This window comes from Conger conger, chromosome 5 (genome assembly GCF_963514075.1).
Source record: "Conger conger chromosome 5, fConCon1.1, whole genome shotgun sequence".
In the NCBI taxonomy this organism is placed as follows: domain Eukaryota; kingdom Metazoa; phylum Chordata; class Actinopteri; order Anguilliformes; family Congridae; genus Conger; species Conger conger.
Genome location: NC_083764.1, coordinates 27,755,036 through 27,782,545, shown reverse-complemented (window position 1 = coordinate 27,782,545; position 27,510 = coordinate 27,755,036). Strand labels below are relative to the sequence as shown.

The following is a 27,510-nucleotide window of genomic DNA, read 5'->3' as shown; positions in this document are numbered from 1 at the left end:
CAGGGGAGGGGCACAATGCCTGGCTAAAGAAAAACAAAAATAAGGAAAACGGAAGGGATGTCAATACCGAAAGAAAATTAATGATTAATGGCGGATGATTTACACTCAGCTATTGGCTGGATGTCCTTTGTAGATCCCTTAAGGCGCCACAAAAAGGGGCACCTGAAGAGGGTGTTGGGATGGTGGCAGGCTTTAACGTCTGGCTTACATGAAATCAAAGTTTGGAGGAAGTCAAGGAGAGATTATGAAACTGACACAGACACCAGTGATGAATAGGTTCATTAAAAACAACATAACATTTTTCCACTCATATATTAAGATGGGGGAAATTCCCAAACCAGAGGGGCCCATGAAATAAAATATTGGGGACAGTTCTTTGGAGGTATGAGAAAATGACAATTGGAAAAACAGAAATAATTAATATGGTCATTAAAAAACAGGTTATATAAAAGATAAATGTCTTCCCGCTTGACATAATGGGGGCATTTCTTATCAAAAAAGGTACACTTTTGTATGCAAAAAAGATATATAAGGGATAAGTTTTTAGACCTTAGGGCAGGATCCCAGAATTTGGCTTCAGAAGATATCTACGAGCTGGTGAAGAGAGAGCAACACAAGACAGCTGTAGTCAAGCTGGAGTGGCGCGCTCCCTCTGCGCGCCACTCCAGGATATGGATATGGAGAGAGGAGTGACGTACGCGGTGCGGACTCAGGTGAAGAAAGAGCCACGCAGAACAATTATAACAAAGCTGGAGTGGTAATTATAATCTATATTACTTGTAGAAGTAGGAAAAGTAACATATTATAAGTTTACTTTTATATATCTTTTATTTCTCATTAGGGTACTATATAAAGTAGAAAAATGTAGAGAAATTATCATATTTAGATAAATATAATATTATAGGAATAGTTTCTTTTTAAACGTCAAGAAGGGGGAGCTATAGGATAAGGCTAAGGCCAAAGAGGATGGATATAGGAAGGGTGTACCTTGATTTTTAAACATCGTGGTGGAAAGGTAATTTAGAAAGAGCTAAGAGGGGTATATGTAACTTGCATGTGATTAGCAAACTGCAAAAGATGATATGTACACTGTAATCTGTACAACTCTATTCTTTTGATTGATTATAATAAAATATATCTTACTATAATCATATGTGACAAAGAGTCTTTAGAGGAATACATTGAATACAGGACATCGATTACCAGATTTGCATCACACCCTTCACTTCGAGACTGGGCTGGAAGTTCAGTAGAACTTACCAGGGCTCCAGGACGTTCGGAGTACTTGATTTCGTCCCCGAGACACCTCATGGTGAGGTACTGCTCGTGGGAACGTGAGGTCTGAGCTCGGCAAGGGGTCCGTGGCTCACGACAATGTGCGTCTCCAGAAAAATGCTTGTCATGCAGTGACTGCGTCCTCCATCTTGGACCTCCGGAACAGGACTATGATGAGGAGACAGAAACAAGCATGGAAGTACATAAAGTCCCATAAAACATAAGCAGAAAAACACTGTGAAAACATTGTCTAAATTGCCCCAGGCAAGATTAATCAAGCACATAAAAGTATTTGAATCCAAAACAATTAGTTGTTTGACCCAGGTCTGGGATGTATACAGTAGGTACTTGCATAAGTCCAATCCTTTTCTTTTCATATGCTTGGCAGATAAGGTAATACTTAGACATTATTTTTATACTACCAGTATATTTACTGAAGCAATTAAGCTCAAATACTTTACTAATGAATACACCTTCTGGCCTAAGGACCAACAAAGAACAGAACCTGCTAACCCTCTACAAATAAACCTGTTTGCACTCCTGTCAGGGCATCCTTAAACCTTGTTTCCACGCCATCTGTAATCCTCACTGCATAGCCAACCAATCAATTTGAGGTTGAGGACACAGATTTGATGTTTTCCTGAGGATTATGAGATGGCAGCGTACAAAAAATGCTTTTCATTTCATCTCTTCTACAATCTCAGAGTGAAGTCCCTCACACACTCGGTTTGTCATCAACAGTTCAGTTCAGCCACGGGGGCACATAATTAACGCAATCCTGTCCTGCTTCAGTATTAGAAAAATATGAATTTTCGTATTCATTTTCCATTGTACCAATTTAGGTGTTCAGTACAATTTATATCATTTGGATATAAATTGTAAAAAAAAAAATAAAACTGGATTCAATTTAAATTTGTCCTTCAACTTCAACATACAATTAGAAACAGCAAATCAAGAAGTGTTGATTAAAGACAAAGACAAAAATTAATATTTGATGAAGAGTCAAACTGTGGCTAGATGTCAATTTAATCCAGGCCTGTATCAGGCAGTACTTGTATTTCATCCATGTTTTGGCAGTAGTCAGTAGGCTGCTTTTGTAACAGAAAATAAGACAACAGTTGTTGAATCTGTGAGTTCTGTTCAAACTGATTGATCTTGGACAGAGGTCCTAGTGTCCGCTGAAACTCCTCACAAGTTATTTGCTCCTGAAAGGGTAAAGAAAACACACATACACAAACAGACCTCGCACACTGTAAATGGTTTGAAGTAATGAGCATCGGATGTCCGTGCTTTCTCTCTTTTCCGATGGAGCTGTCGGAAGAGTGTCCGGAGAAACCCCAGAGGACAGTAATATCTCCCCTTCGCCTGACGGAAGTTTCCGGTAATTAGTGGAGATCAGGACTCAGCTTTCAGTGAAACTAATGATTGGCAGCCCTCTTTGGGGCCTGTAATATGTGGATAGATGATTCTGTGCTTCAAACACTGTTCAAGAGAGAATGACTGCTAGTCATTCCAGCATTTCCATTTAGATCAGAGAACTCAAGCTTCTTACCACGCTCATAATGGTGTAAGCCAGTCATAAGTAACATTTGGTCTCATGCGCTGGTCAGCTTGCTGACTTCCCTCTCCTGGAGCATACATTGTTAGCCCCCACCGTTGGCACACATGCCTGTGGGGGAGAGCTAGAGAAGGATTCTTAGAGGCACCTTCTTAGGCCCTGGGGGCCCCCCTTTTCTCACATTCCTACAGGATTTGAGTACAGGAGTACTGGAGAGGGCATAAAGATGTTTCATGATAATCCCAGGTCAGAATATAGTGATGTTTGGTGTTATTCTGATTGGTTCAGTGCGACTGGTGTAATGGTCTAGTTTTTGTAACAGTCTACCTTTGATAGCATAACCATTCAGGAGCCGAGGGGAAACTGGGCAAAAGTTGTCTCTGTAGAAGCCATGTGTTTTAGCCCCCTGCCTGGTGGGCCTGGCTGTAAATTATAGATGAGTGACTCACTTTTTAGAACTAAGGCCTGGATTTCGGAGATAAGGAGAAGAAACCAAACAGTCTGGGATGTCTCCTTTCCTTTCATTCACCCAAATCAGGTTTTTCCCAAAGGTATATTACCATGAGAGGCACAAAGACATATTTACAGCATAATGCAGTTATCATGAAAACTCCCAACTACCGCATTCATAGATATGATGGGGCGGCCTGTAGCATAGTGGTTAAGGTCAGGAAGGGCTGCCATGTGTGAGGGGCCTGAGAGCTGGGGTTCCAATGTTGTTTAGACTACCTGTTGGGGAGTTAAGATGTATGAGTGGTCCAAGGCCAGTTGGGTCATGGAAAAAGAATCCTCCCGAACATTGGTGACCTCCCTGTGACCCCATACCTGGTCACTTCCAAGGGGGAAGACTCCGGACAATGCCACAGTGCCCTCATTTGGGCACTGCTGTCATTACACCGGTGACTGCTCTCTTGGATTAAATATTCAGAACTGCTATTAAGATAGTAAATAGACCCGGTAACACCTTGAAAACATTGCCCATGTGATCCTTGTATTATTGCATTAAGTCTTATGTAATGGTAACAGGAATTGCATGTAAAATGGATAATCAGGAGGGAAGTTTCATGATAACTGCAACATAATAAAACATAAGGGTAATCTGTTTGGTATGGATGTGATCTGATAAAATCAAGGAATCGGATGAGATACATTTCATACCAAATGGAATTTAATAAACTATAGTTTCAGTATCCCAAGGGAAAACCTACACGTCCTCTCCTGGTAATCATCTCATTTTCCCTACTCAACAACCCCCAACGGTGGGGGTCTAAATTCCAGATTTGACCACCCCTCCAGGTTGATTTATGGCACTGCCGCCTGGTTCCAAACGTATGATTTGGCATAAAAGCAAGGGAGACAGACCAATCTGGGAAGATCGTATTCGACTTCCCACACAACATGTCTTGTGTATGTATGTATGTATGTGTAGCAGTGGAAGATCGTATTCGACTTCCCACACAGCATATTGCACGTGTATGTAAGTATCAGGAAGATCGTATTCGACTTTCCATACGGCATATTCTATACTCTGTGTTTGTGTGTAGTCCAAGCAGGCTAGGTATGATTATTTACTCTATTTCTATTCTTAATTTGTGTATTTTATACTTGATTGTGATATTCTAAAGCTAATAACCTACCTGTCTGCGAATAAACTATTTTGTTTGGAACTTGCGTGATCTCCATGACTCTAATTCATCTTGTACCTTTTCAGCCTAAATTACAACTGAAATACTCAGGGGGAAATGGTGGCCGAAGACCGACCGATCGGCGGGGCGGTACACCTGTGGTAGTTCTAAACTGTGCGGCCAGCCATTTCTGTCCCTTAAAGGGTCGGGCGACGCACGGCTCTTGTAATCTGGTGCGAAGGGAACCCATGGGCGTTATAGCGCCGGTTCCTGCCAAATTAGCTCGAAGGAGCCCAGTTAATGCTACGCCGACCTGGGCTCGCAACTATCATGGCAGGTTTGCATGTATTGTGTTGATTGGACCCTCAGCCTCTGAGTTCTCCACCGAACTGAGATTTCAGCAGTAATGCTAATCCCGGGAGCATCTATTGAGTAATGGTGGCGCAGGTACAAGTCGAATGTAATCACTCCCGAGGTCCGCGTAAGTTGCAAACCCAAATTTCTAAATTATATTTTAAATGGAGTCAGATAAACGAGTAAAACTATAGTAACCACTAAGCGTACAATACGGCCCCGTTTGTGAACGGAGAATATTAAGAATTGTACTGATCCGTTTCTGGCCAGCTATAAGCGGGAAATGGGGCAGGTCAATCCATTTCCGACCCATGGCAACGGACCCAGTATATTCTTAAACATAATTGTGCTCTGTTCTTGTACGGAGGATAATAATTAACTCAACTAATGTTCTCCCAGCAACGCCAGAAGGACAAGCACGCAAAACCCCCTTCGGCCTCCGCTAAATTCCGTCATTGGGTTAGCTGTGGGGTTTTACAATGGTATTGCGGCTGCACCGATGCCAGAAAGTGACTCGCAATAGCAGTACACATTACGTAGTGCCGAATGCTTGATTACATTGTGTAATAACAGCCGAATCCCCGGGAACCGGATGAAGACCAGCTGGTGCTACAAACAGTAGGAATGAATCAATAAAATAAGCCAGTGCGCAGTGTATTGTCGCACTGTGGAGCGCAACATCTGCCTCACGCCGCCGCCATTCCAGCCTGCTCTTCTGCCGTGAGGGCTGGGTGTCAGAGCAGCATGGGGCCTACCAGCTGTGCTGCCTTCCAGTTCCCCAGAACACTACTGAAAATGAGACCCGCTGTGCTGCCATGGTGCCCCAGGTTAAAGGCCCACACTCATGTTTTCCCTGTTTTAAGTTTTTCACATCATCTTTCATTCATAAACATAAACTGATTCATAAAATGATTTCCCATGTGACATGACATATGTTTTTGCATACAAATGGATGATGTTAAATATAAACCTCTGAGCCTGCCTAATCTGCCTCTTTGAGACTAAGCCAACAGCCTTTTCACACCTTTTGGGAACCCTGTTCATCTTCTAAATGAGTTAGTTATTAATTATTTACCTGTTATTTTTCTCCTCAATCCCTCTCCCTCTCCTTCACTATTGTATTCTCTCCAATTAAGCTACACTTTTGTCACTGTCCATGTTAACACAGAGCTGACCGCAGGAGGCGAAGGGGGAATTGAGCTCTGGGGGTAGGATTAGACAAACTGCTCTTTGTGAATGTTTTGTGTGTGCTTTAGATACTAAAACCAGGAAGGGAATGCTGATGCACGTGGGCCTTCGAAGAAAGGAGTGACAATAGCGTGCGACCAGACCTGGGTACAAATAGTATTTGGTTTGGATTCAAATGAAGTGTAGTGTTAGTTCAGGCAGGCCACGGTAGTCCGCCCACTTCTCAGCCATAAGCTCACCCAGCTGATTCACCAACACCAACCACATTGCTCTCTGAATGAAGGGGGTTCTTTTAAGCAGTTCCCCTGCCATTCCTTTTCGCTGCTGAGCTCACTTTAGAACACTTACCACCTCCCCAGCTCCACCTTTTCTTTTGTCTTTGATTGTGATACATATTTTTCTTTTTCGGTTATATCTTTTGACTCATAGGTATATGTTAATAGTTATGGTTGTTTTATACCTTTTTTGGTCCTTATTACTATTTGTATTTCTAAGCGTATTACATGAATATATTATCATGTATGCATTTCATGGAATTTAAGTTGTCTTACGTTTTGCATACACATCTACATGTATTTTGGATCTAATTTGCTATCGTCTTATTGCTGTAAAAATGTCATGTTGTCAATGTCATGCTGCTGGCTCGTACGGGGGTTAAAATATTTGCTGTTATACTCATACTTATCAGTATGTCGAGATGTAGCCCCTCGAACTAAGCCATTCCGCCAAAGATAATTGCTGAGTAACCTACTCCTTAATGCTCTAATAAATTGCTATTGTACCAGACAAGAGTGGTCCTGATTGAAATAATTTTCTGCATTTGACTAAGCTTGCCTGGTGAATTGGAACAAATTAAATGTTCCCAAAAGTGTAAATCCCCTCCCATCTGCTCCTCCTTGCAGTCTAAAATGCACCAAGCAAGATGAATAGTGCACAGAAATGTATTTGAAACCAAAACAAATGCTATTTGAGCCCAGGCCTGCATATGACAATGACATGCAGGTCTGGTCGCCTTTCACTGTGGTGGCTTGTATGAAGTGCATTATGGAACAATTTGTCGGCAGTACAGTAACCGTAATGATCATAGTAATATTACACTTTTAAAAGTCCTTTTCATCCTCACTGTTCAAAGCAAAGCATAAAAGGCAAATCTTATTAAATAGAAAAGACCCAGTTTAAGTATTGAGCTCTAAAACCTGAATTTAGGTTTGCTAGGTAGTCAGCACTGTGAATCTGACACTGATGTGAAAAATAGATTGAAAGGTCCGTATAATGATGTTCTGTGGAATCTCGCCATAGGTCTTTGATGTTCCCTCTTCTTGTACGCCCTTCAAAGGTGAAAATACTCATGTCCTGGTTATGAGATAATGAAATGCATCTCTGTCACTTTGGGTCCCATGTGTGTCCCTTTCTTTCAAAGCGTATGGATGTGGAAGTATTATACAGAAGTAGATATAGTGTAAATAACTGTGGAGGGGGATTAAAGGTAGGCTTTTTTATCTTAGCTACTCTCAAGGGGCTTGAAAAGATGTGTGGACTGACTGACTGATGAGGACAGTGGTCTTTGTGTGTATGTGTGTATGAACGTGTCTGTCTGTGTGTGTATGCGTGCACATGTGTGTGCGTCTGTATGTGTGAAAAGGGAGCTATAACAGTGCACAGTTCAGTGAGTGAGAAATACAAAGGCAAGCAAACAGCATTGCCTGAGGTGGGTGGCGCAATCTTACTCTCCCTGCTGACCCAGTCCCTGTTCAACTGAGGAGGAAAGGGATAGTTCGGACTGGGTAAGAATGTATAAATCACACTTACATTTGCAAGGGCAGCTGCTTGGTAAACCCAGCATTTTCTTTCTCCCACACTCCCCATCCGTCTGGCAGTGTTCTCGCACTCTCTCGCCTCTCCAATCACTTCCACATTTTGAATTCCATGTTACTGTTTGCAACCCTACCGTCTTATTATTGTTTATTGTCTTTTACCATCCAACAGGCCCTCTGGCTAACCTTTTTGATGAGCCGGACAGACTAGGATTCAAATAGTATAGTGCTATATTGACAACTGCCTTCTGGTCCTCCTGGTTGGCTCAATTGCACCAGGCAAGATGAATCGAGCATAAAAAAGGATTTGAATCCAAACCAATTTTGTGATTGACCCAGGTCTGTCTCCCTCTGTCTCCCTCTGGCCTCTCCTCTGTTGTCACTATGTTTCTTCCATCTCTGGAATGTTTCTTCCAACAATCGACGGACACTGCTGCAGCCACAATCTTCTCTCTCTTTATCACTCAATTATCTCTGTTTCCTTGTCAGCTCTCCCAGTCCCTCGCTGCTTGATGCCCTCCAAGTTAATAGGGGGAGCGTATGGGCATCAGAGAGAGGATGGTATAAAACCAGAGATTTAGCTGACTGATCCAGTTACCATCCATGCTGAAATGAACAGTCCAAGCTAGGTTTTTAAACAGCTGGTAGCTGGTTGACCAGACAAGCTACCAGCAGTAGCTGGTTGACCAGCTCATGCCCGGCTAGACCAGTGTAGAACCTGCACAGCTAAACCAATGAGGGAATAGCTGGAGGTGAAGGGACGACGTGTTCTTTCCTGGCTGTTTGGAAGTGAATGAAAAAAATTTTAATTATCAAACTCCGCACACGAACAGAGCACAAGTATGTTTAGGAATATACTAGGTCTGTTGCCACGGGTCGGATATGGATTGACCTGCCCCATATCCCGCTTACAACTGGCCTGAAACAGATCAGTAAAATTCCTAATATTCTCCGTTCGTAAACGGGGCCGTATTGAAAGCTTAGTGGTTACTCTCGTTCCACTCGTTTATCTGACTCCATTTAAGATATATACTTTAGAAATTTGGGTTTGAAATTTACGCGAACCTCGGGAGTGATTACACTCGACTCGTACCTGCGCCACCATTACTCAATATATGTTCTCGCGATTAACATTATTGCTGAATATCTCAGTTCGGTGTAGAACTCAGAGGCTGAGGGTCCAGTCAACACAATACATGCAACACAGTCATGATAGTTGCGAGCCCAGGTCGGCGTAGCATTAACTGGGCTCCTTAGAGATAATTTGACAGGAACCAGCGCCGTAACGCCCAGGGGTTCCCTTCGCGGCAAATCACAAGAGCCGTGCCTAACCGACCCTTTAAGTTGGCAGAAACTTGCTGGCCTCACAGCTTAGAACTATCACATGGGTACCAAGCTCTCAGTTTGGTGTAGAACTCAGAGGCTGAGGGTCCAGTCAACACAATACATGCAACACAGTCATGATAGTTGTGAGCCCAGGTCGGCGTAGCATTAACTGGGCTCCTTAGAGATAATTTGACAGGAACCAGCGCCGTAACGCCCAGGGGTTCCCTTCACGTCAAACCACAAGAGCCGTGCATAGCCGACCCTTTACGTTGGCAGAAACTTGCTGGCCTCACAGCTTAGAACTATCACCTGTACCAAGGGACTGCCGATCGGTCAGTCCTTGGTCCCCATTGTCCCCTCAATATTCAGTTGTAATTTAGGCTGAAAAGGTACAAGATGAATTAGAGTCATGGAGATCACGCAGGTTACAAACAAAATAATTTATTTGCAGACGGGTAGGCAGTTAGCGTAGAATCACACAATCAATTACGAAAAGACAAATTGAAGATAAAAAGAACAGAGTGAAATAGTCTTACCCAGCCTGCTTTCGCTACCCACATATACAAAGTATGCACAGTGTGGGAAATCGAATGCGATCTTCCACTGCTACACATACATACATACATACATACACAAGACATGTTGTGTGGGAAGTCGAATACGATCTTCCCTGATAGGCTTGTCGCCCTGGCTTTTATGCCCAATCATGTGTTTGATCCAGGCGGCAGTGCCATAAATTAGCCTGGTGGGGTTGTCGAATCTGGAATTTAGACCCCCACCGTTGGGGGTTGTTGCGTAGGGAAAATTAGATGATTACCAAGAGAGGACGTGTAGGTTTTCCCTTGAGTTATTGAAACTATGGTTTATTAAAATCCATTTGGTATGAAATGTATCTCATCTGATTCCTTGATTTTACTGGATCACATCCATACCAAACAGATTATCCTAATGTTTTGTTATGGTGCAGTTATCATGAAACCTCCCTCCTGTGTATCCATTTTACATGTAATTCCTGTTATTACAACACTGGGCATAATGCAATACAACCAGGATCACATGGGCAATGTTTACAATATTTTACCGGGTCTATTGACCATCTCAACAACAGTTTTTTGGTTTTCCTCCAAGAGAGTAGTCCCTGGGGTAATGACAGCAGTGCCCAAAGGAGGGCACTGTGGTACTGCCCGGAGTCTTCCCCCCTGGAAGTGACCAGGTGTGGGGTCATAAGATATTAGGCACATTCTTTTCCCGGGAGTTGTAATGGCCCTCATGGCCTAATTGCCTGGGAACCGCTCATCCACCCACCATATATCTATCCTTTATCTTCTTGGCGTCACTGGTCTGGAACTCCTCAAAAGGTACTACAAACAGTATTGTCCTTTGTCCCTTTTGACACACACCAGAACACCCACCTCACAAATGGCAGAGTCAACCCCCAGCTCACAGGCTCCTCACAGATGGCAGTCACACTTCGCCTCCCTCCTACACCAGCTTTATGACCAGCTTGGCCAGGCTGGTTGACAAGCTCACACCCTGTATAACCAGCTTATGACTAGCTTGACCAGCTGCATTTCCAAGCTGGCATAACTGGATTTTACAGCAGGGATGTGCTCCTCTCCATGCAAACCATACATTCTTTCTTCTGCTCACTCCTCCCTCTCCCCATGCCCTTTAACCTTCCCTGTAAAACACTTTGCCACCTTCTTTGACAGGATGTTTGCTGACATGCAGTTCTTTCAAGATTGAGTCCTCCCCTTCCTGAGTAACCCCTCACCTTCCCAATTCAATATGTCCTCTCTCTCTCTCTCTGCCCTCACTCCCCTTATAGATGAGGACCTCTCTCAAATCCTATCCCATCATCTGTCCCATTAGCAACCCCACCATCCTTCTTCCTGCTCCCTGGATCTAACCCATACACTCTACATCCTGTCTTCAAACAAGTATTACCCCCCCGCTCAAGAAACCCACCCTTGACCTCTCTCATAACTTCCATCTTGCCGCTTTACTTCCTGTTGCTTAAAACACAGTTAACTAAGATTATATCCCTGGTTTTCTAAGAAACATTGGGACTGAAGGACTGGTGGTGATGGTTTATTTGAAATCTGAAATGTTTTTTAATCTGAAATGTTTTGAATGGTTTTGAATGTTTTGAGTCCATATACGTTTTGGTATAATTATAGTTTTTCTCAATCGATTTGGCACATTTGTCACAGACTCACAACTGTTGAAGCATTTAGCACAACAGTTAATGCATTTCTTAAAACAACAGCAAACCTGTGCAATAGGCCCTAAAACACTCAACATGGAACCTAACTGCATCAAAAAGAACCCAAGCTGATCAATCAATTCAAAACCATTACCAAATGGTTAGATTTCATTCATCATTTACTAATATACACAATATTTATCTAAACTTTACAATGGTGATATAGAATACTGCAATCAGAACAAAGGTGAAACAACCAACCGTGATGACACACAAGAAAACATTGTATAGTCATGTACCTACTGACCAAGTCAAAAACATGAAACCAATATAGGAAATGAAAAAGCACTATAATCATCAGTATGAACAAAAAATATTGTATACGTTACTGTAGACGGTAGGCATTACAACTGAACTTGTAACAGACGTTATGGCACAATAATGTACTAACAAATGAAATCCACAGTAACTACACCACATGGACAACAGTACATTTCAGTAATACAGAAAAAAACATGCTCTCTTCCACTTCAAGTCCTATATATCTGGATCACCATTATGCTTTGTCTCTCAAGGCAAAGAGGGGAAAAATCTCACAGCAAGCACCCACCCATGGCAAGCATCATGTGTAATGGCCACACAGCCAGCCCTCATTGCCTCAAGCAATGACATTCTTACACGATTGGACTGGTGAAATTTGACATTGTTCCAGACCACCAGAAAATTTGGCAGGTCTGGTCTGACCACTCCTCTCTCAATCTCAGGAAAGAGAGCATTGACTAACCGTTGCATAAATTGCAGGTGCTAATCTGTGTTGAAGGGCCCAATGCCACCACACTGTTCAGGCACATCCACTGTGGTGCTCCTGTCAGAGCTTGGTGAGGTTAAAGCCTGCCACCTCCATGAAGCTGCGATCAGAACATGAATAAAAATATTGCCATTCATTTGTGCTGCATTTGTGCCGATTTGTGCTGTAAAAATAATAATTTGTGGCGGTATGGTTATTGATATATTTCACATTATATTATAAGGCCTGTGACATCAGTTTTCATCCCAAGCAACTCCAAATCGCTTCAAAGTAGTCTTGGTTGTTTGTACTCATTTGTGCCATTGAAAGAAACAAATGTGCTATTTTTATTCTTTAATTTAATTTAAAAAATGTAATCCACAAGTGACGTAATTTTCCACCCCATCATTGTCCTAATCACTGTAATCATTGTATTATCGTTCCTTTGTGATGGTTTTTAATGTATTAGTTTTGTTAAGTGCCATTATGTTTATTTAGATATGGAGCATTTTATTATTAGCCATGATGTCATCTTCCACCCCAACAAGCTTGACAAAAAATGGTGTCATTTGCTTGTGCTGGGTTTATGCTCATTTGGGCCGTAAAAAATATTCTTTGTGTGACCAAGACTACTTTAGAGCGATTTTGACTTAATAAATAAATAAAGTTACTGCTCATAAAATATAATGTGGAATATATCAATACCGGTACAAATTATTATTTTTATGGCACAAATCGGCACAAACACAGCACAAACGAATAACAATATTTTTATTCATGTTCTGATCACATGGGGTGGCAAACTCTGAATGTTTTAGCATGTTTGGTTTACAAATACATCCTGTATTATTCAGTTAAAAGATGTGGCTGCATGCACAGATGTACTTAGACCACAGCAATGTATGGTCTTACTGTCCTGTACATATAGATGTTGCGTTCAAATGGAAGTTTGTTGAGCTGTTTGATAGAAACAGCATTTCTTCTCAACATGAAAATAGTATTGTGGCATTGTTTGCCCTCCAAAGTACTCCAATTTATTTTTCAGGTATAAAAATCTGTGGTCTTCTCTTCTTGGGCAACTCTGCCAATAAAAATTTTGCTAATGATATACATATACAAAAAGATTTAACAGTGAAGATGACAACACACTACATCCCTACACTAGATATACAGCATGATGATCTATGTTACAGTACTCTAGGTGCAATATTTGTTTAGCATTTAGGCTTACATGGATACATAGTATTTACAGTTACTGTTCTTGTTCCAAAATGTCCGTATTTTGGATGCAACAGTTCAGCCTCTGCCATACTAAGACCATGTTTGAGTGCATGGTCAACAATGGTGGCTCTAAATTCAGGAGGGTTTCTTGGATCTCTCCCTGTGCCTCTTCCCTGTCCCCCATGCCTGCTGCACATTCGTGGCCCCCTTCCTCTCACAAAACCTTGAGCAGTAGCTTCTGGCTCCATGTTTTACTGTATCACTACACACAGCAGTAGTAAAGAGGGGCAGTATATATACTCACCGAGCACTTTATTAAGAACATTTTTACTTTATTACACCTACTTATTCATGCAATTATCTAATCAGCCAATTGTGGGGCAGCAGTGCAATGCATACAATCATGTAGATACAGGTCAGGAGCTGCAGTTAATATTCACATCAACCATCAAAAATGTGATGTAAGTGATCTAAGCCTTCTGGGATTCTAGCCTTCTAGAGTTTGCAAAGAATGGTACAAAAAACAATGGAGAATGGCCAGACTGGTCAAAGCTGACAGGAAGGTGACAGTAATGCAAAATAACCACACATTACAACAGTGGTATGCAGAAGAGCATCTCTGAACACAAAACGCATCATAACTCTAAGTCGATAGGTTATAGCAGTAGATGAGTATATATTGCTTCAGACTAAGTAATTAGTTGGCATGCACTTGTGAGATGAGATTGACAGCAGGTGCCTACAATCAAAACAAAGATTTCTTACAAAAGTAGAAATATTACAGTACTGTAAATATTGTTCACACTAGCTTTCATCTGTAATTATACAAATGATTAATGTATGAAGTGTTTTGCATGCTGTGATTATATTCAATGTCAATGTGAGAGAGTCATTTATTGAGCTAACTGATAAATGTACATAAGTGATAACAGTTTTGATAAGGTTGTCAGACACCTCACAATGATAAATGTGTTTAGAATTGTGCAATACGTGCATCAGCATTTGCAGTTTGTGTGAAAACAATGAAAAACTGCCAGTAGCCTTTGAACAAATGTATTGTTGCTGTGGTGATTTGATGAACTGAATTTAGACTGATGTTTTGGTTGTGACAAATGTGCCAAATCAATTGAGGAAAAACTGTAACATGCATTTGTAATGTACAACTGACTACATCAGGGATTACAATAATTTTCCCGGAGAAATGTTTTCATTTGTAGACATTCATATGGTACAGACAAATCAGAGTTTTCCTGAAATGACCTCTCATAGTTTTTTGCATTTTGTAGTGAATTGCTTGCTGCAGAATCAGATTTCAGAAGGAATCTGATGGACAAAGCTGTTCATATGCAGATGATGTGTCATTCCACAAACTGGCAGTCATGAATATACTGCCAATGTTTAAGTTTATTACATAATTATAATTGGAAATCCTTTTCTCCATAGCCCAGTGCACACTACATATCGCTCATTATCACTCAAGGTGATATGCTCCCTGTTATCATTATATAATTGATATGAAAATCCATCCGATTCATATTGCATTTTATATCATATCTCTTTTCAATGCTTTAAAGTTCCTTATTAATAAACAAATTGATTGATTTTGCTCTTCAGCATATAGGAAGTACAAAGCACCTCTGCTTGTATATGTGTACAAGGTATCATCTAGTCTGTCTCTGAGGGAAATATCTTGCAAGTCTGAGCCAAGCCACTGTCTCCAAGCAGTTCTCACAAACAGATGAATTGTGCAGGAAACAAGTGATGTCACAAACTTCCTTCTTTTAACCTTTGACATTTCACAGAGCTGTCACATATGGTCACATATGAGCAAATACACAGCATTTAATAATACATCACTGTTTTTCTTGCTGGTGATTTTGTTAGTACAATTGAAGAATTATGAGGCCCCAAACAAGCATTCTAGTATTCTTTATTTAATTAACCCTTTCCCTTGATAATTCCAAGATCCATTTGGCAATGAAATAAAATATGTAATTGGATTCATCCATGTCCTTTTTCATAGATACTTTCAAATACAGAATTCACTATAAAACCATTCTACAAAGCACCAGCACTAGCTTCCTTCCAGCAAGAATACTTTGTCAATCATAGCAGAATGATCTAAAAAACACTAAGAACCACTGGCATTACAGTAGATGCACTATTTTCTGTGAGCCTTTGAAGTTGTAAGCAATGTTTTGGGCTCTAGTTTTTCTTTGGTTTTGGAATTTGTTAAAGTATTACTTTGTTCTTTGATTCATAGTTTTGAATCAAGCATTTTTTTTTATTTTTTATTACAAACTTTACAAAGTAGAATGGCACACCTGTATTGTATAGAAATTCTGCAGGAAAGGTTTTATTTGCAAACAGCCATTACAAATGAAAATGAGAGGCCAAAATTCCAATACTTGAATACAGTAAAATTGACGTTTACAGTGGGAAAAAAAACTAGAAATCAGATACAGTAATGGGGTTTTTGTCTACCTGGTCAAGTTCATTGAGCCACATGTTCTTATTAGCATCACACAAAATGTCCTTGCATTCTACACAATGGGGAACACAGTCATCAGCTGATTTATCCTGCCATCTGGAATCCATTCTCTATGTATGATACCACAAATTCATACTTCCATTCCTCTCCCCCTCTATCATCCAGCCATTTATCTTCCTCTTTCACCCACTTTTGCATTTCCTCCTGCGTCCATCTTGAACAAAATCATTCCAAAGATGAAATTGAAATTCCCTCAATTCCTGGGCAGGTCTCCATCTGAATCAGGTGTGATTGTTCTATTCAATAACCAATTCAGCTATGCATCAACTTCAGTCATCGCTTTGTTTCTATTACTATTACTTTTGAATGCATTTCAAAATACTGCAGTCTTTGTGGCTTAGCAAATTGCTATAGCCTATATGTCAGGTTTTGAACTTGTTTCAGTGATTGAGCTTGAGCGAGAAATGAATTCAAGATTTTGGAAAACTGTGTTCATTGAATACATTTTTTTGTCAAAGCAATGAAAAGAAAATAGAGTGCTGTTGTACTGTGTGAAGAGTTTTGAAAAAGTAAACTTGAAAAATGCCTGTTAGCAATTGTAAAACACTGTAATTTAGCCATTACATTTTAATTAGACATTTAGCATGGAATGACTGAAACATCAAGTTCTTCGCTTATGATATTACTAAAGTGTTTCTTTCATTTAAAAATATATTATTTTGTCTGCTGGGAGGATTGGGTGGGAGGGAGGTTTAACTGGAGGGTGGCAATTTTAGAGGGTGGGAGGGAGGCATTTTAGTAATTGGGGAAGAGGGCTTTGGGATGATGGTGATGGGGAGGGGAGTGAGAAGGTTACGGAGATGCTTTAAATTGACATTCTGCTTCACTTTAATTATGCTTTAAGTTGTTGTATACGAAATGATTTAATAAAAATATAATAATATACTTTTAATAGATTTTATTTCATTTTTAAAGCATCATCCCTTCCCTGAAATTAGGCTTTGCACATGTCACACATCATAATGTTATCATTTTTACATTATGATGCATTATTCATTGTGTGCTGCATGTCCGGCACTAAGTGCGCAAACGCAGTGTTCTCACATGATCCCATAAGCTTATGGTACAGCCTACTGTGTTTCAGTGCACCATTACATATTCAGGTTACATACAGCACTTCAAAAAAGAGGCAAAAAGCTGTGTGTGTGCGTATGTGCCTGCGTGTGCACTTAAAATAACATTACAACCACAACAATGACTAAAGAAATTGCCACATACTAAATATAGACTTCCTGGAATATGTGTGTATATCCAAATACACAATAATAGTAGTCAAAGAATGTATTTAAGTGGTTGGACAGTGTCTCACATCAGCCCGTCTAGGGATCGGGGCTAAAGGTCAAATTCATAAAAAAGTCTGGGTTGGAGCCAGTGCTGTTCAGTCACAGCGGTTGTTTGTTTCTACTAGTCGTTTGAGGCAGGCTGTAGCCTAGGGGCTAAGCTACATGACTGGGACCCGGAAGGTTGGCGGTTCAACCGCCAGTGTAACCACGATGGGCACGGCTGTTGGGCCCTTCACCCCACATTTCTCCCTGCACGGTGGCTGCCCACTACTCCTAATTGGATCAAATGCAGAGGACAAATTACCCTACTGGATTCAATAAAGTATACATTCATCTTCTTCCTCAACACTGGTACCCAGTATGCAGTGCTACTCACTCTGGTGATCTCCTCAAAGGCTTGCCCAGCTTGCTCCAGGCGTGGAACATTCTGGAATCAGCACAGTGGCCTCAGCAGGTGCTCAGCTGAGGTGACTAAACAGCATTGTACACATCAAAGCAGGGGGGTGTCTTCGCCATTCGAAATGCCGTCCCTCCTCAGCAGCGTCTTATTACCACAACCCAGCCTGAGGGGAACAATCCATGCGCTCATTAGTGCAGCTACTGATATTTTCATTAGTTTCCCAGTGTAATTAGTCTGTTAACCTTGCTTGCATGCCAACTCCCAGTCAACTTTGATCTTGCCTTGCAACGGCTTCCATACAAACGGAGGGATTGGAGTTAAGTTTATGCCGGGGGTTTAAAGACCTTTTGTTGCTTTATATTTTTCTAATTCTTGTCCTTTTTCTCATTTTATCTCATTTTTCCAAACGTGTGACACCAATTTCATTTGCTTTCTGAAGCTGTGCAGGTTTTTACCGAGTGTGAAAAAACATCCTGGCCAATGTGCCCTTGAGTTTGGGACTATTTAACTCTAAAACAGCCAAATATGCACTCTCAGAATTACTTTTCAATATGATTTGGCTCTGGTTTGCAAAATTTGTATATAATTTTCCTATCTAATCAATTTCTCTAGTTACTGAAGCCACTTTTTGCCAATTTCTCAATGGTCCAGTTTCACAGACACGGATTAAACCTGGTCCAAAACTAAATTCAATTGTGAAAGGATATTCTCCATACAAAACTGAATTAGTCCAGGGCTTAACTTAATTTGTGTCCGTGAAATCAGCCCTATAGTATATTTCTGTACTCCTAAGTATCTCTCTAGATTAATCAGGTAATATTTTTACATGCACTCATAATGCAATGCACTAACATATGTGTAATGATTTTTTCATTAATGGGTCCTTCTTAATGATTGGTATAGATATTTGGAAGTGCTTTTAAAATTATTCATGATTTATGATTTATCACAGGGTAATGTCAAGTCTCTTAATATCCATACCATTTTTTAGAACATATTGCGATTGTAATGCCCTTTTAAGAGCACACATGCATGCACGCATGAACGCGTACACACCACACCCGCACACACATACACACAAACTTGGGATGCTCCGTATCCACACTCCGTTTGGATACATTTACAAACTGCGCTTGAATGTGTTTCGTGTTTAAGATAAATGGGTGCGCCTTACAACTATTATGAGCTGCTGTTATCTAGTGACTGAATTCAGCACTATGGACAGCGTTCTGGTCTCGATTCATTGCATTTCGTTATGAAGTGTTCCAGCTTTACCGCACTCACACAATTATTGCCCATTTCCCTTAAGTGTTGGTAATAAAAATAGCTTCATGTGGCATTGGAGACCTCAAACACTCGCTAAATAATTCCAATGGTTCATAAACTGGACAATGAAAATGAAGGGCTGTGTGGAAACGGGCAACGGAGGACAACTATTCTGTTTAGCCTTTATAGGCCAGAGTGGATGAATACAATCGGTTGTCTGAATACTGAATATGCTACTATTATTGTCCGAATACTGATACGAGTGTGAGTTTGACGATGAACACTGAACAAAAATGATCCTCGTGAGGAAGCCATCCGTATTTCAAAGTTGTTAACCTTGATTTTTCAAGCCATGCTCCCGTCGGTCTTGCATCGGCTATGCCTTTAAATCTCGTGCTTTGGACTGAGGAGGGGGGCGGACACGCGCGGCTTGTGAAAGAGAATCTGGTTATTGCCAATCAGTCGGGCACTGAGCGAACGGGCTCTCTGTGATGTGTTGCAACAGCCACACGAACGGTGGACTTCTCTGCACCTTACGGCGCTGCTATAACAGCTGCGTCTCATCAGCAACGCTTGAAACGCTTCAAAACTGGAACTAAAACCCTTTCTGACGTAGGAATTTATTTTGGATTACTATGAGTTGGAATTGTTACGGCACTTAAGGTAAGCAGCTGTCTTGCAAGAGCAGCCATGACCTAAAACACTGGAACTGTAAACGGACGTATTATTTCTTTAAATTTCAAGTTTATTGCAACTACTTAGAATAATGCAGCTTATGTGCGACAAACTTAGTAGGTTTTACAAATTACTTTGAAGGAAGTCTACTGCATCCCCACTATTGTATATTATGTGTTATATAATTGTGTGTGTATTTAAATATAGATTAAGAATGGGAGTGAATGACATATTTTATGTCTGCTACCTTGGCTGAAATTCCGTGTCCTGGGACATATCCCGTTTTTACCCAAGTAGTGAATTTTAGAAATATTTAGTGATTTCAAACTTAGTCTTCAGTGAACTACAGTCATTATATATTGATAAAGGATAACCCCAATGTGGCAAACAGTTTCGCACTCTAATGCTTTTGGCTTGCACTGTTGTTACACTCTTGTTAAAACTGCAGAAATTCGACAAAGTGCGTTAACCTACATTTTGTCGTGTCCGTCTGGCTTTCTTATCGGCTTTGGGCATTTTTAGGGCATACGTGTTTTTGATCGTAGGTTAATGGAATTATCCACATCACAGAAAAATATGGTGAATTTAATCATGGTGAATTAATTAATGGCGCTGCATACCAAGCACGATTCACCACGGTGCTACAGTTATAACTCTGTCCACTGCTGCCGTTATTTTAGAAATGCCTCAGGCTTCGAACTGGATTGAGCTTGACTGTCCCCGTGGATTGGTGACTCGATGGTTGCAGGTTCGATTTAGCTGCATAGATGTATAAGATGTGGAATAGTCAATTAAGTGTGCTGGGCGCCTGCTAAGCTAAATATTTAACACATTTCACCTCGTACCTTTTACTTTTACACATAGGTAATCAACTCATGTATCCATCCATTCATCCCTTTTAAAAATACAACTAATCGATGACTCAACATCACTTTTAGCACTTAAACACATTATTGGTCAAGTTCGAACAAGGAAGTTGGAATGTATTGTTTAGTGGAAATGTGTGTGTGTGTGTTGCGTGTATCTGAGTAAACTGCATGCTTCACGGGATTTGATGCAAAATGAAAGTGAAAATTCGCTCTGTATGGAATGTGGAGACCGTGCGCGGCAGGAGGTATGAGTTTGTCACGATCTGAAAAGCATCGTGCCCCAGTGAAAGAAAACTAGAATAAAAAATTAGTTACAGTACATGAAAAAATCTGTCGACTACCGCATGTTTGAGAGTGTTTAAATCTATCCATATGAAGTGTCTTTGCAATCTACATTTTCCAAAAAATGTACCAGTTTCTGGTCATGCGTACCTGCAAAAGCAGATATACATTGTTCTTATGCAGCTATTTATATCGGTTTCTGCATATAAGCTTTTCGCTGACTCTTGTAAATATGCTACATCACATTAACTGTTCTTCGCATTAAACAGCTTTCTCGAAGTACAGCGACCAAGGCGCAAAAACACTTGCACTCGCTAACGGGAAATGTCATAGAAGAAACACCACTTCTGAAATGGTGGCTTCAGAAGTGGCTTGTTCTAAGCTGAAGTGAAGCGGTCTTTGTGGCCTGTGGGTGTGTGTCTCCAGTGTGGTGTCCGACAGAGCCAGGTGCAGCCCGATGTATGAGTCTGTGATTCCCCGGATTCCAGTGGATGGGCTGGGAAATAAAGACATTCATAAATACAGTTGTAGACAAGCAGCAAAATAATGACATTATTTTCCAAGACTGCATGTTTTGTGAAATTATTTCAATAAATGTCACTTCATAGATTACTTTGGAAGCATATTTTGACATGAATGTGTCGTTGTCATTAGGCTACATTTAAGCAATATAAAACACACTGCAACTGGATTATGTAGCCAACACAGCCTACCATCGATTCAACGACTGTGTAGCATTCACATTTTGCATGTTGCGTCTTTCTTGGTTCCGCCCGCTGCTGGAATATTTGCGCGATCTAAGCTAATTTGGGCCTTATTTTTAACAGCGATTAGTGGTCTAATTCTAGAAAAAGTGGTCGACTATTTTTGGGGGACAACGAGGAGAACAGGCCGCAACACTGGTTGCGCATGCTGTTTGGACGGATCAGTTAGTAAACCAATTACTAAATACACACATGCACATACACATTTGTCAATTATAAAATGTGTTAAGTTAATTCTATAATTAGGTCCACATAGTTTGTTAGCTGTCCTAACCACCAATGCTTGCTATGACCAGTTTACTTTGCTTTGTTGCCCATTCTTTTCAGTTAAGCATTCACAAGTGATGAAGTGATGAATGGACATTCATTTTCAAATGCAGGTGGCTTGGGGGATGTTTAAAGACATTAAAAAACCAGGCTTTAGCACCTGCTATGTGTCACTGAGACACTTCTGGCTAATGTGACAGGATTACATTACAGCAAGCTTCATATACAAACTACCAATCAACTTCAGTGTGGCACACACACGTGTGTCTATTAAAAGGAATTAAAGGAGAAGGTGGAGTTTGCCAAAACATGTGAATGTTGCTATGGGTACAATAATGATCCAATATAGCTATTTATGAAAGATAAAGGACAATATGATCCAGTGTATGATCACAACATTATTACATTTGCTGTTCATTGTCTTCACAATGAACACCCTTCTTTCAAACAGAACAGATTTTCATTTTCTGTACATTACATTAAAAATGATCTGACAGTGCTCATTACAGTGTTAATAAAAAAAGGTGGAAATGGTATGGGGTCATTCACAATAAAACTGGGCTGCCATCCTTTCAGTCCTTGATGGTGTACATTGATACTCGACACCCACAGTATTGGGTGTGCAATAATTTGCCAGGGATACAGGAGGTGCTTTCCATTAATACGTATCTCAGGTTGCACAGTATCTGCTGTCTGGTGGATCCAGTTGCTGCTTATTTTTTTCTAATTGAATCCAAAAGTGAGACCACCTTTGCACCTGTGCACCCACCATCTCCTATTGTGGGACACTGTCTCAGGAGTGCCATCCTTACTGTGTTTTTTTACCTTATCACCTCTTCGGGCTTCCCTGCCACGTGCCTGACACAGCCAGAACGATGGCAAACACACGGTCGTCAAAGAGACGGGCGGGCAACAACAACAGACGTATCGGTTACTAGAACTCAATAGGTCCCCAATTGAGTTCAGTGCACTATTATTCTAGGGCAGGTGGTTAAAGCGACTCGCTTTGTGCCCCGGCACACTGGAACATTTCTGAGTACCGATTCCTTTGTCTCAACCTACTGCTTTGGCCACCACAAGGGAGGGGAGGGGGGATTATTATTCACATATTAAGTTTAATTTGGTGTGGCACTGAGCTCCCTGGAATCATCTGGAATGTTCTGCTCACTCATGGATGAACCAATGAAAGGCTGGGATGCTTTAAAGGTCAGTTTAAGCTTGATCAATTAGATGCATCAACAGTGTACTCATTTCGGACACATTGGACATGGGTGAGTTGGGAGGGCGTGCATCTCTCCTGAATCTATTCAATACGTGTTCATAATCGCATTAACTGACATCTGAATGTAGCCTGGCTTTGTACATTGATCAGCTCAGTACAGTAACTGGCTTTTTGTGAGGGCTGAGACTGCTGCTGAAATGTTCATCCCTAAATAAGTGAAAATGAACAGCAGTACATCTTACAGTATCTGAAGCTTTGGGATATTCTTACACTTTTTCACTTTACACTGTATATGTGTCTTTCATTTGATTTAGTCACACATTATAATGTGGTATAGACAGAATTAAATTATTAGTGCTTGTTAGCAGGCCTTCCATGTTACTGCATATAGGTTATGTAGGGCAACTTCATGATTTATGGCAAACTAGTACTTGGTTTCTATGTCATTTCGCTGTAAGATCTGGTATATGCAAATCTGTGGTGTCTTCATAAATATACCATGAAGAAATAGCCAAAGCTGTTCCCATGAGATACAGGCATGGATTAGTCATACACAAATTATGTGGAAGAATATAGGTATATTTTGTAATTTTGAGTTTCAGAAAATCTGAAATGATTGTGATTTGACTGGGAAAACGTTGTTGCAGCCTTACATTTCCAGATGAAAGCAGCCTTCAATTTTCCCATCAGACTCAGATGTGGGACTGACAGCAGTAGCTGGTGTGAGGTTCATGAGAATAATTGATGGAGGTCTGGTGACACAGTTTACTCTGGTGCTGCTGTCCCAATGTGCTTGAAGTGTAGGTGCTGTGCCAAGCCATAGGCAAATAATATAGCATTTTTATATACTGTGTTGTCTTGACATTTCATAGTAAATCTCAGCTTTATTGCATTCGGTACACTCTTTATATCTTTTTTTCCCTGCAAGCAGCATTCAGTCGTCATAATTTAGTCACTATGTTTTTCTCTTTTTTGCAGTTACAGTACTGAAGCAATTCCAGGAAAAACACTTTGTCCCATGGTGTGTTTGGCTCGAGGCCAATATGAAGAGTTTTGTAAGCTTGAAAGTTGGTAGAATTGCCTCAATGGCACCTCACCTGTTGAACATTTTTAGCCTCGACTTTGCCCTCCAAGGTTAAAAGTCAACCTTGGAACCAAGGAGTACAGACCCCCCTATATCATCCACCCCTGCCCATTGCCCCATCCCCTCTTATATGGTCTTCTTTAATGGGAATAAAATCCTGAATCCATCGATCCATCCTTGGAACTGAACAATGATCAACACTTGTCAGAACCACAGCCTATTGCTTTCTGTTTGCTTCATCATCACCCACAGTATCCTCCATAAAAAAGGGATCAGTTGTTGATGCTGTGGCCAGCATATATCATATTGATCATAAATTTCTCCACGTACACTGTGGGATATACATGGGATATACTGCTCTTTGAACTGAAGAAAATTCGACTATATCGTTGTCTTGCGGATCACAGCCGACTCCCTCCCCGCCTTCCCTCTCACGTTCCTCAGTTTTTAAAATGGATGCCTTCTACTACTGGCTGCAGGTGCACCTGTTTTTCAGTATCCTGCTGGGCCTTTGCTTTAGCCTGGAGTTCTCAGGGGCTCCGGGACAGTGGGCACGGTTTCGGCGCTGGGACGCCAGCACCAGGAGTGACCTCAGCTTTCAGGTGAAGACGCAAGCGTCCAGCGCCCTGCTGCTCTACCTGGATGACGGGGGCTACTGCGACTTCCTGCTCCTGGCGGTGTCTGACGGCAAGCTGCAGCTGCGTTTCAGCGTGGACTGCGCCGAAACCACCGTGGTCTCCGACCGGAGGGTCAACGACAGCAACTGGCACTTTGTCACCATCAGCAGGTCCAACCTCAGGACGGCCCTCCGGCTGGACAGCGAGGTGAAGTCTGACGAGGTGCAGCCCATGAGGCAGCATATGAAGGTAGTCAGCGACCTCTTCCTGGGGGGTATCCCGCAGGACATCCGCGGGACTGCGCTGACGCTGCCCATGGTGAAGGACCAGCCGCTCTTCCGGGGGGTGATCACGGACCTCAAATACGGCAAGGGTGAGCCCCGGCTGCTCGGCAGCCAGAAGGTGCGCCTGGACATGGAGGGTCTTTGCGCTGAGAACCCCTGTGAGAACGGGGGGATTTGCTCAGTGGCGGAAGGGGAGTACCTGTGCGACTGCTCTAAAACTGGATACATTGGCCGCTTCTGCAATGAAGGTAAGAAGTTACTGCCCACTGTCCCTCCTCAGTGCAGGTTGCAAAATGTATTTTGAATAATATCATAATGGAAGAGAGCCAATCTTTCTGTTACTTCTTTTGGTTAGTTGATGATTTTCTCACTGTTCCTCCTACATGGTGCAGTAGGTTAAGGGCATTCTCTCTTTGGATTGAGAAGCTATTTCTGCGTCCATGTCTGGCTATATGAGTATAGCAGTAATTAAAATGAACATAATCAGGATTTAAATCCAGGTCAACAGTGGCATTAATCATGAGACCTGACAGATGTTAGAATCTTTCTCAGTTGTACAGAGAATTCTGCTTTGTTTGCTTTATGTCACTTTCCACCCCCTCTGGTTCGCCAGCAGCTTGTATTGTTCAAAGAGAATTTACATGTACAGAGGAGCACTGTTCTTTGTGTTTTCCGTCAGAAATGTTAAATTGCTATATTTCCACTTACAAGTTAACACTGTTCAGCAATCTGTCTTTGATGTTTAGTTTTTTCATTTCATGTCAGTATTCATTTTTATTGAAAGTTGACATTTGTTTTTTTGTGGAAAATCCTTTTTTTATTCCATCAGAATATCCATGTGAAAGGTGATCACTCTAAATTGTGAAAAAACACAACAATGGTTTCCATTGTTAATGTACACTTGAATTGTCCATTATTCTTTGCACTCTCAGAAATAAAGTGACAATCAAGGTCCATTTTTGTTCTTCAAGGATCAAATTGTACCCTGCAAGTACAATAATGTTCTCTTTGGATACAATTGTATGTACCTATAGGGTACTGTTCCAGCGACAAGCATTTGTACCTTTTTAGGCACATTTCACACCTTAATTTCTGAGAGTGTAAAACTAAATAATTCAGATCAGTTGGTTTGTTTTGCAAGAGGTCTGGTTTGGATTATGTTATACATGACTGTCTATTGTACCTAAAGAAAGGTTTCCATGAAGCTGTTGGGTGGCTCATCCTGTTAAGGTACTGTTCTAGTGCATGGAAATGCCCTATGGCTCAGTATCAAATGTGTACCATGCTACTGCTGAGTGTGGACTGAAAGCTTATAGTGTTGCCCAGGGATTGCAGGGTTTCAGACGGGCAGAATGATGGCATCTCATCCTCCCGCCGATTGATTGTGTGCCCACACGCTCAACGGTTAAGCTCCACACAGGCTGTCTTCCTCCAGCTCAAGTCTGTGAAAGCTTGGCTTGTGAACCGTACGGTGATAATAAGTGGGACTTGGCATCATGTGCATCTGAGAAGAGTACATGCTTGTCTGTGCTCTCTTAAATTGATTGCAAATTGAGGTTGTATCAACGACTACTGATAAATCAGCATGACTGGGCATTCACAATTGAGGGGGAGAGCATAGACCCGGTTCTGTCTCTCAAAATAAATCAGAATTTGTGGATAGACCTATGAGTGCATATCTGCACATGTGTTTTTGCATATGCAGTTTGTGTGTGTGTGTTGTACAGGATGTCAGAAATGTTTCAATGCCCTTGCACTGGTAATGTTCATTGTTTGAAGCACAGGGTCAAATCTCAAATTGCAAGTTATGTATCTTTCATTGAATGTATTCAGATCCTGCAGGTCGTACAGAAATCTCCAGGCACATGCTGGTTTGAGAAAAATGGTATTTCATCCTCCTCTGCTGCTGTTATATTAGTGTAATCATCATTATTCAATGTCACTTGAGGTGCAGTATCCGTGCTTGCATGGTACAAGAGTGTTCTTCCACTTCACATAGAGAAGAAAATTAGCACATAGTATGTTGAGATGTATTTCATAGATTCATCAGCTGAAAGCTTATGCTTCTTTGAGGTCAGGATATACAGTATTATGACTGAATATACTTCCCATGGCTAGCAATATACTGCACCTACAGTATAACAGACAAGACTCATCGAAATGAAACACAGTCTTGAGGGATACTTGTGACTCTTCCTTTATCGATGCAATCCATTTTTTCTCTTTCTTCTTTACTGAAATGAGAATTCCTCCAAGGTGGCTGAGTGACAGGGGTGACCGTGTGACGATAGATTTGATGGGTTATTTTCTCTGCTGACACATGCTCCTACTTGGATGAGTGGGGAGGGAGGTGGTGGGTGGTGGAACCTAGTCCCTCTTATGATAGAAAACAAAAACAATACAGAGGACATTCTGCCTGAAATGATTGGATGAAGTGACTGTCTGCTGGTGCACTGGTGAGTGGCTTGGCAGGCACTCCAACTTCATCTGCGGACACTGGTCTTCAGGACAGAGGTTAAGTATTTCTGTAGACCCCATAGACCTTCACTGGGGCTGAGTGTACCAACAGGCACTACCTTCGGCCAGCTCTTT

The 27,510-nt window shown here is 41.3% G+C and overlaps 1 protein-coding gene across 1 annotated transcript in view; it reads left to right on the top strand.

Annotated features, from left to right (window-relative positions):
• Window positions 1-19,337: 19,337 nt before the first annotated feature.
• LOC133128076 (neurexin-3a-like) overlaps window positions 19,338-27,510 on the top strand; it is a 396,336-nt gene continuing 388,163 nt past the window's right edge. The window contains exons 1-2 of the mRNA XM_061241322.1: window positions 19,338-19,517; window positions 23,912-25,166. Of these exons, the coding sequence (XP_061097306.1) occupies window positions 24,470-25,166 (697 nt within the window). The 5' untranslated portion in view covers window positions 19,338-19,517; window positions 23,912-24,469. The remainder of the gene's footprint in view (window positions 19,518-23,911; window positions 25,167-27,510) is intronic.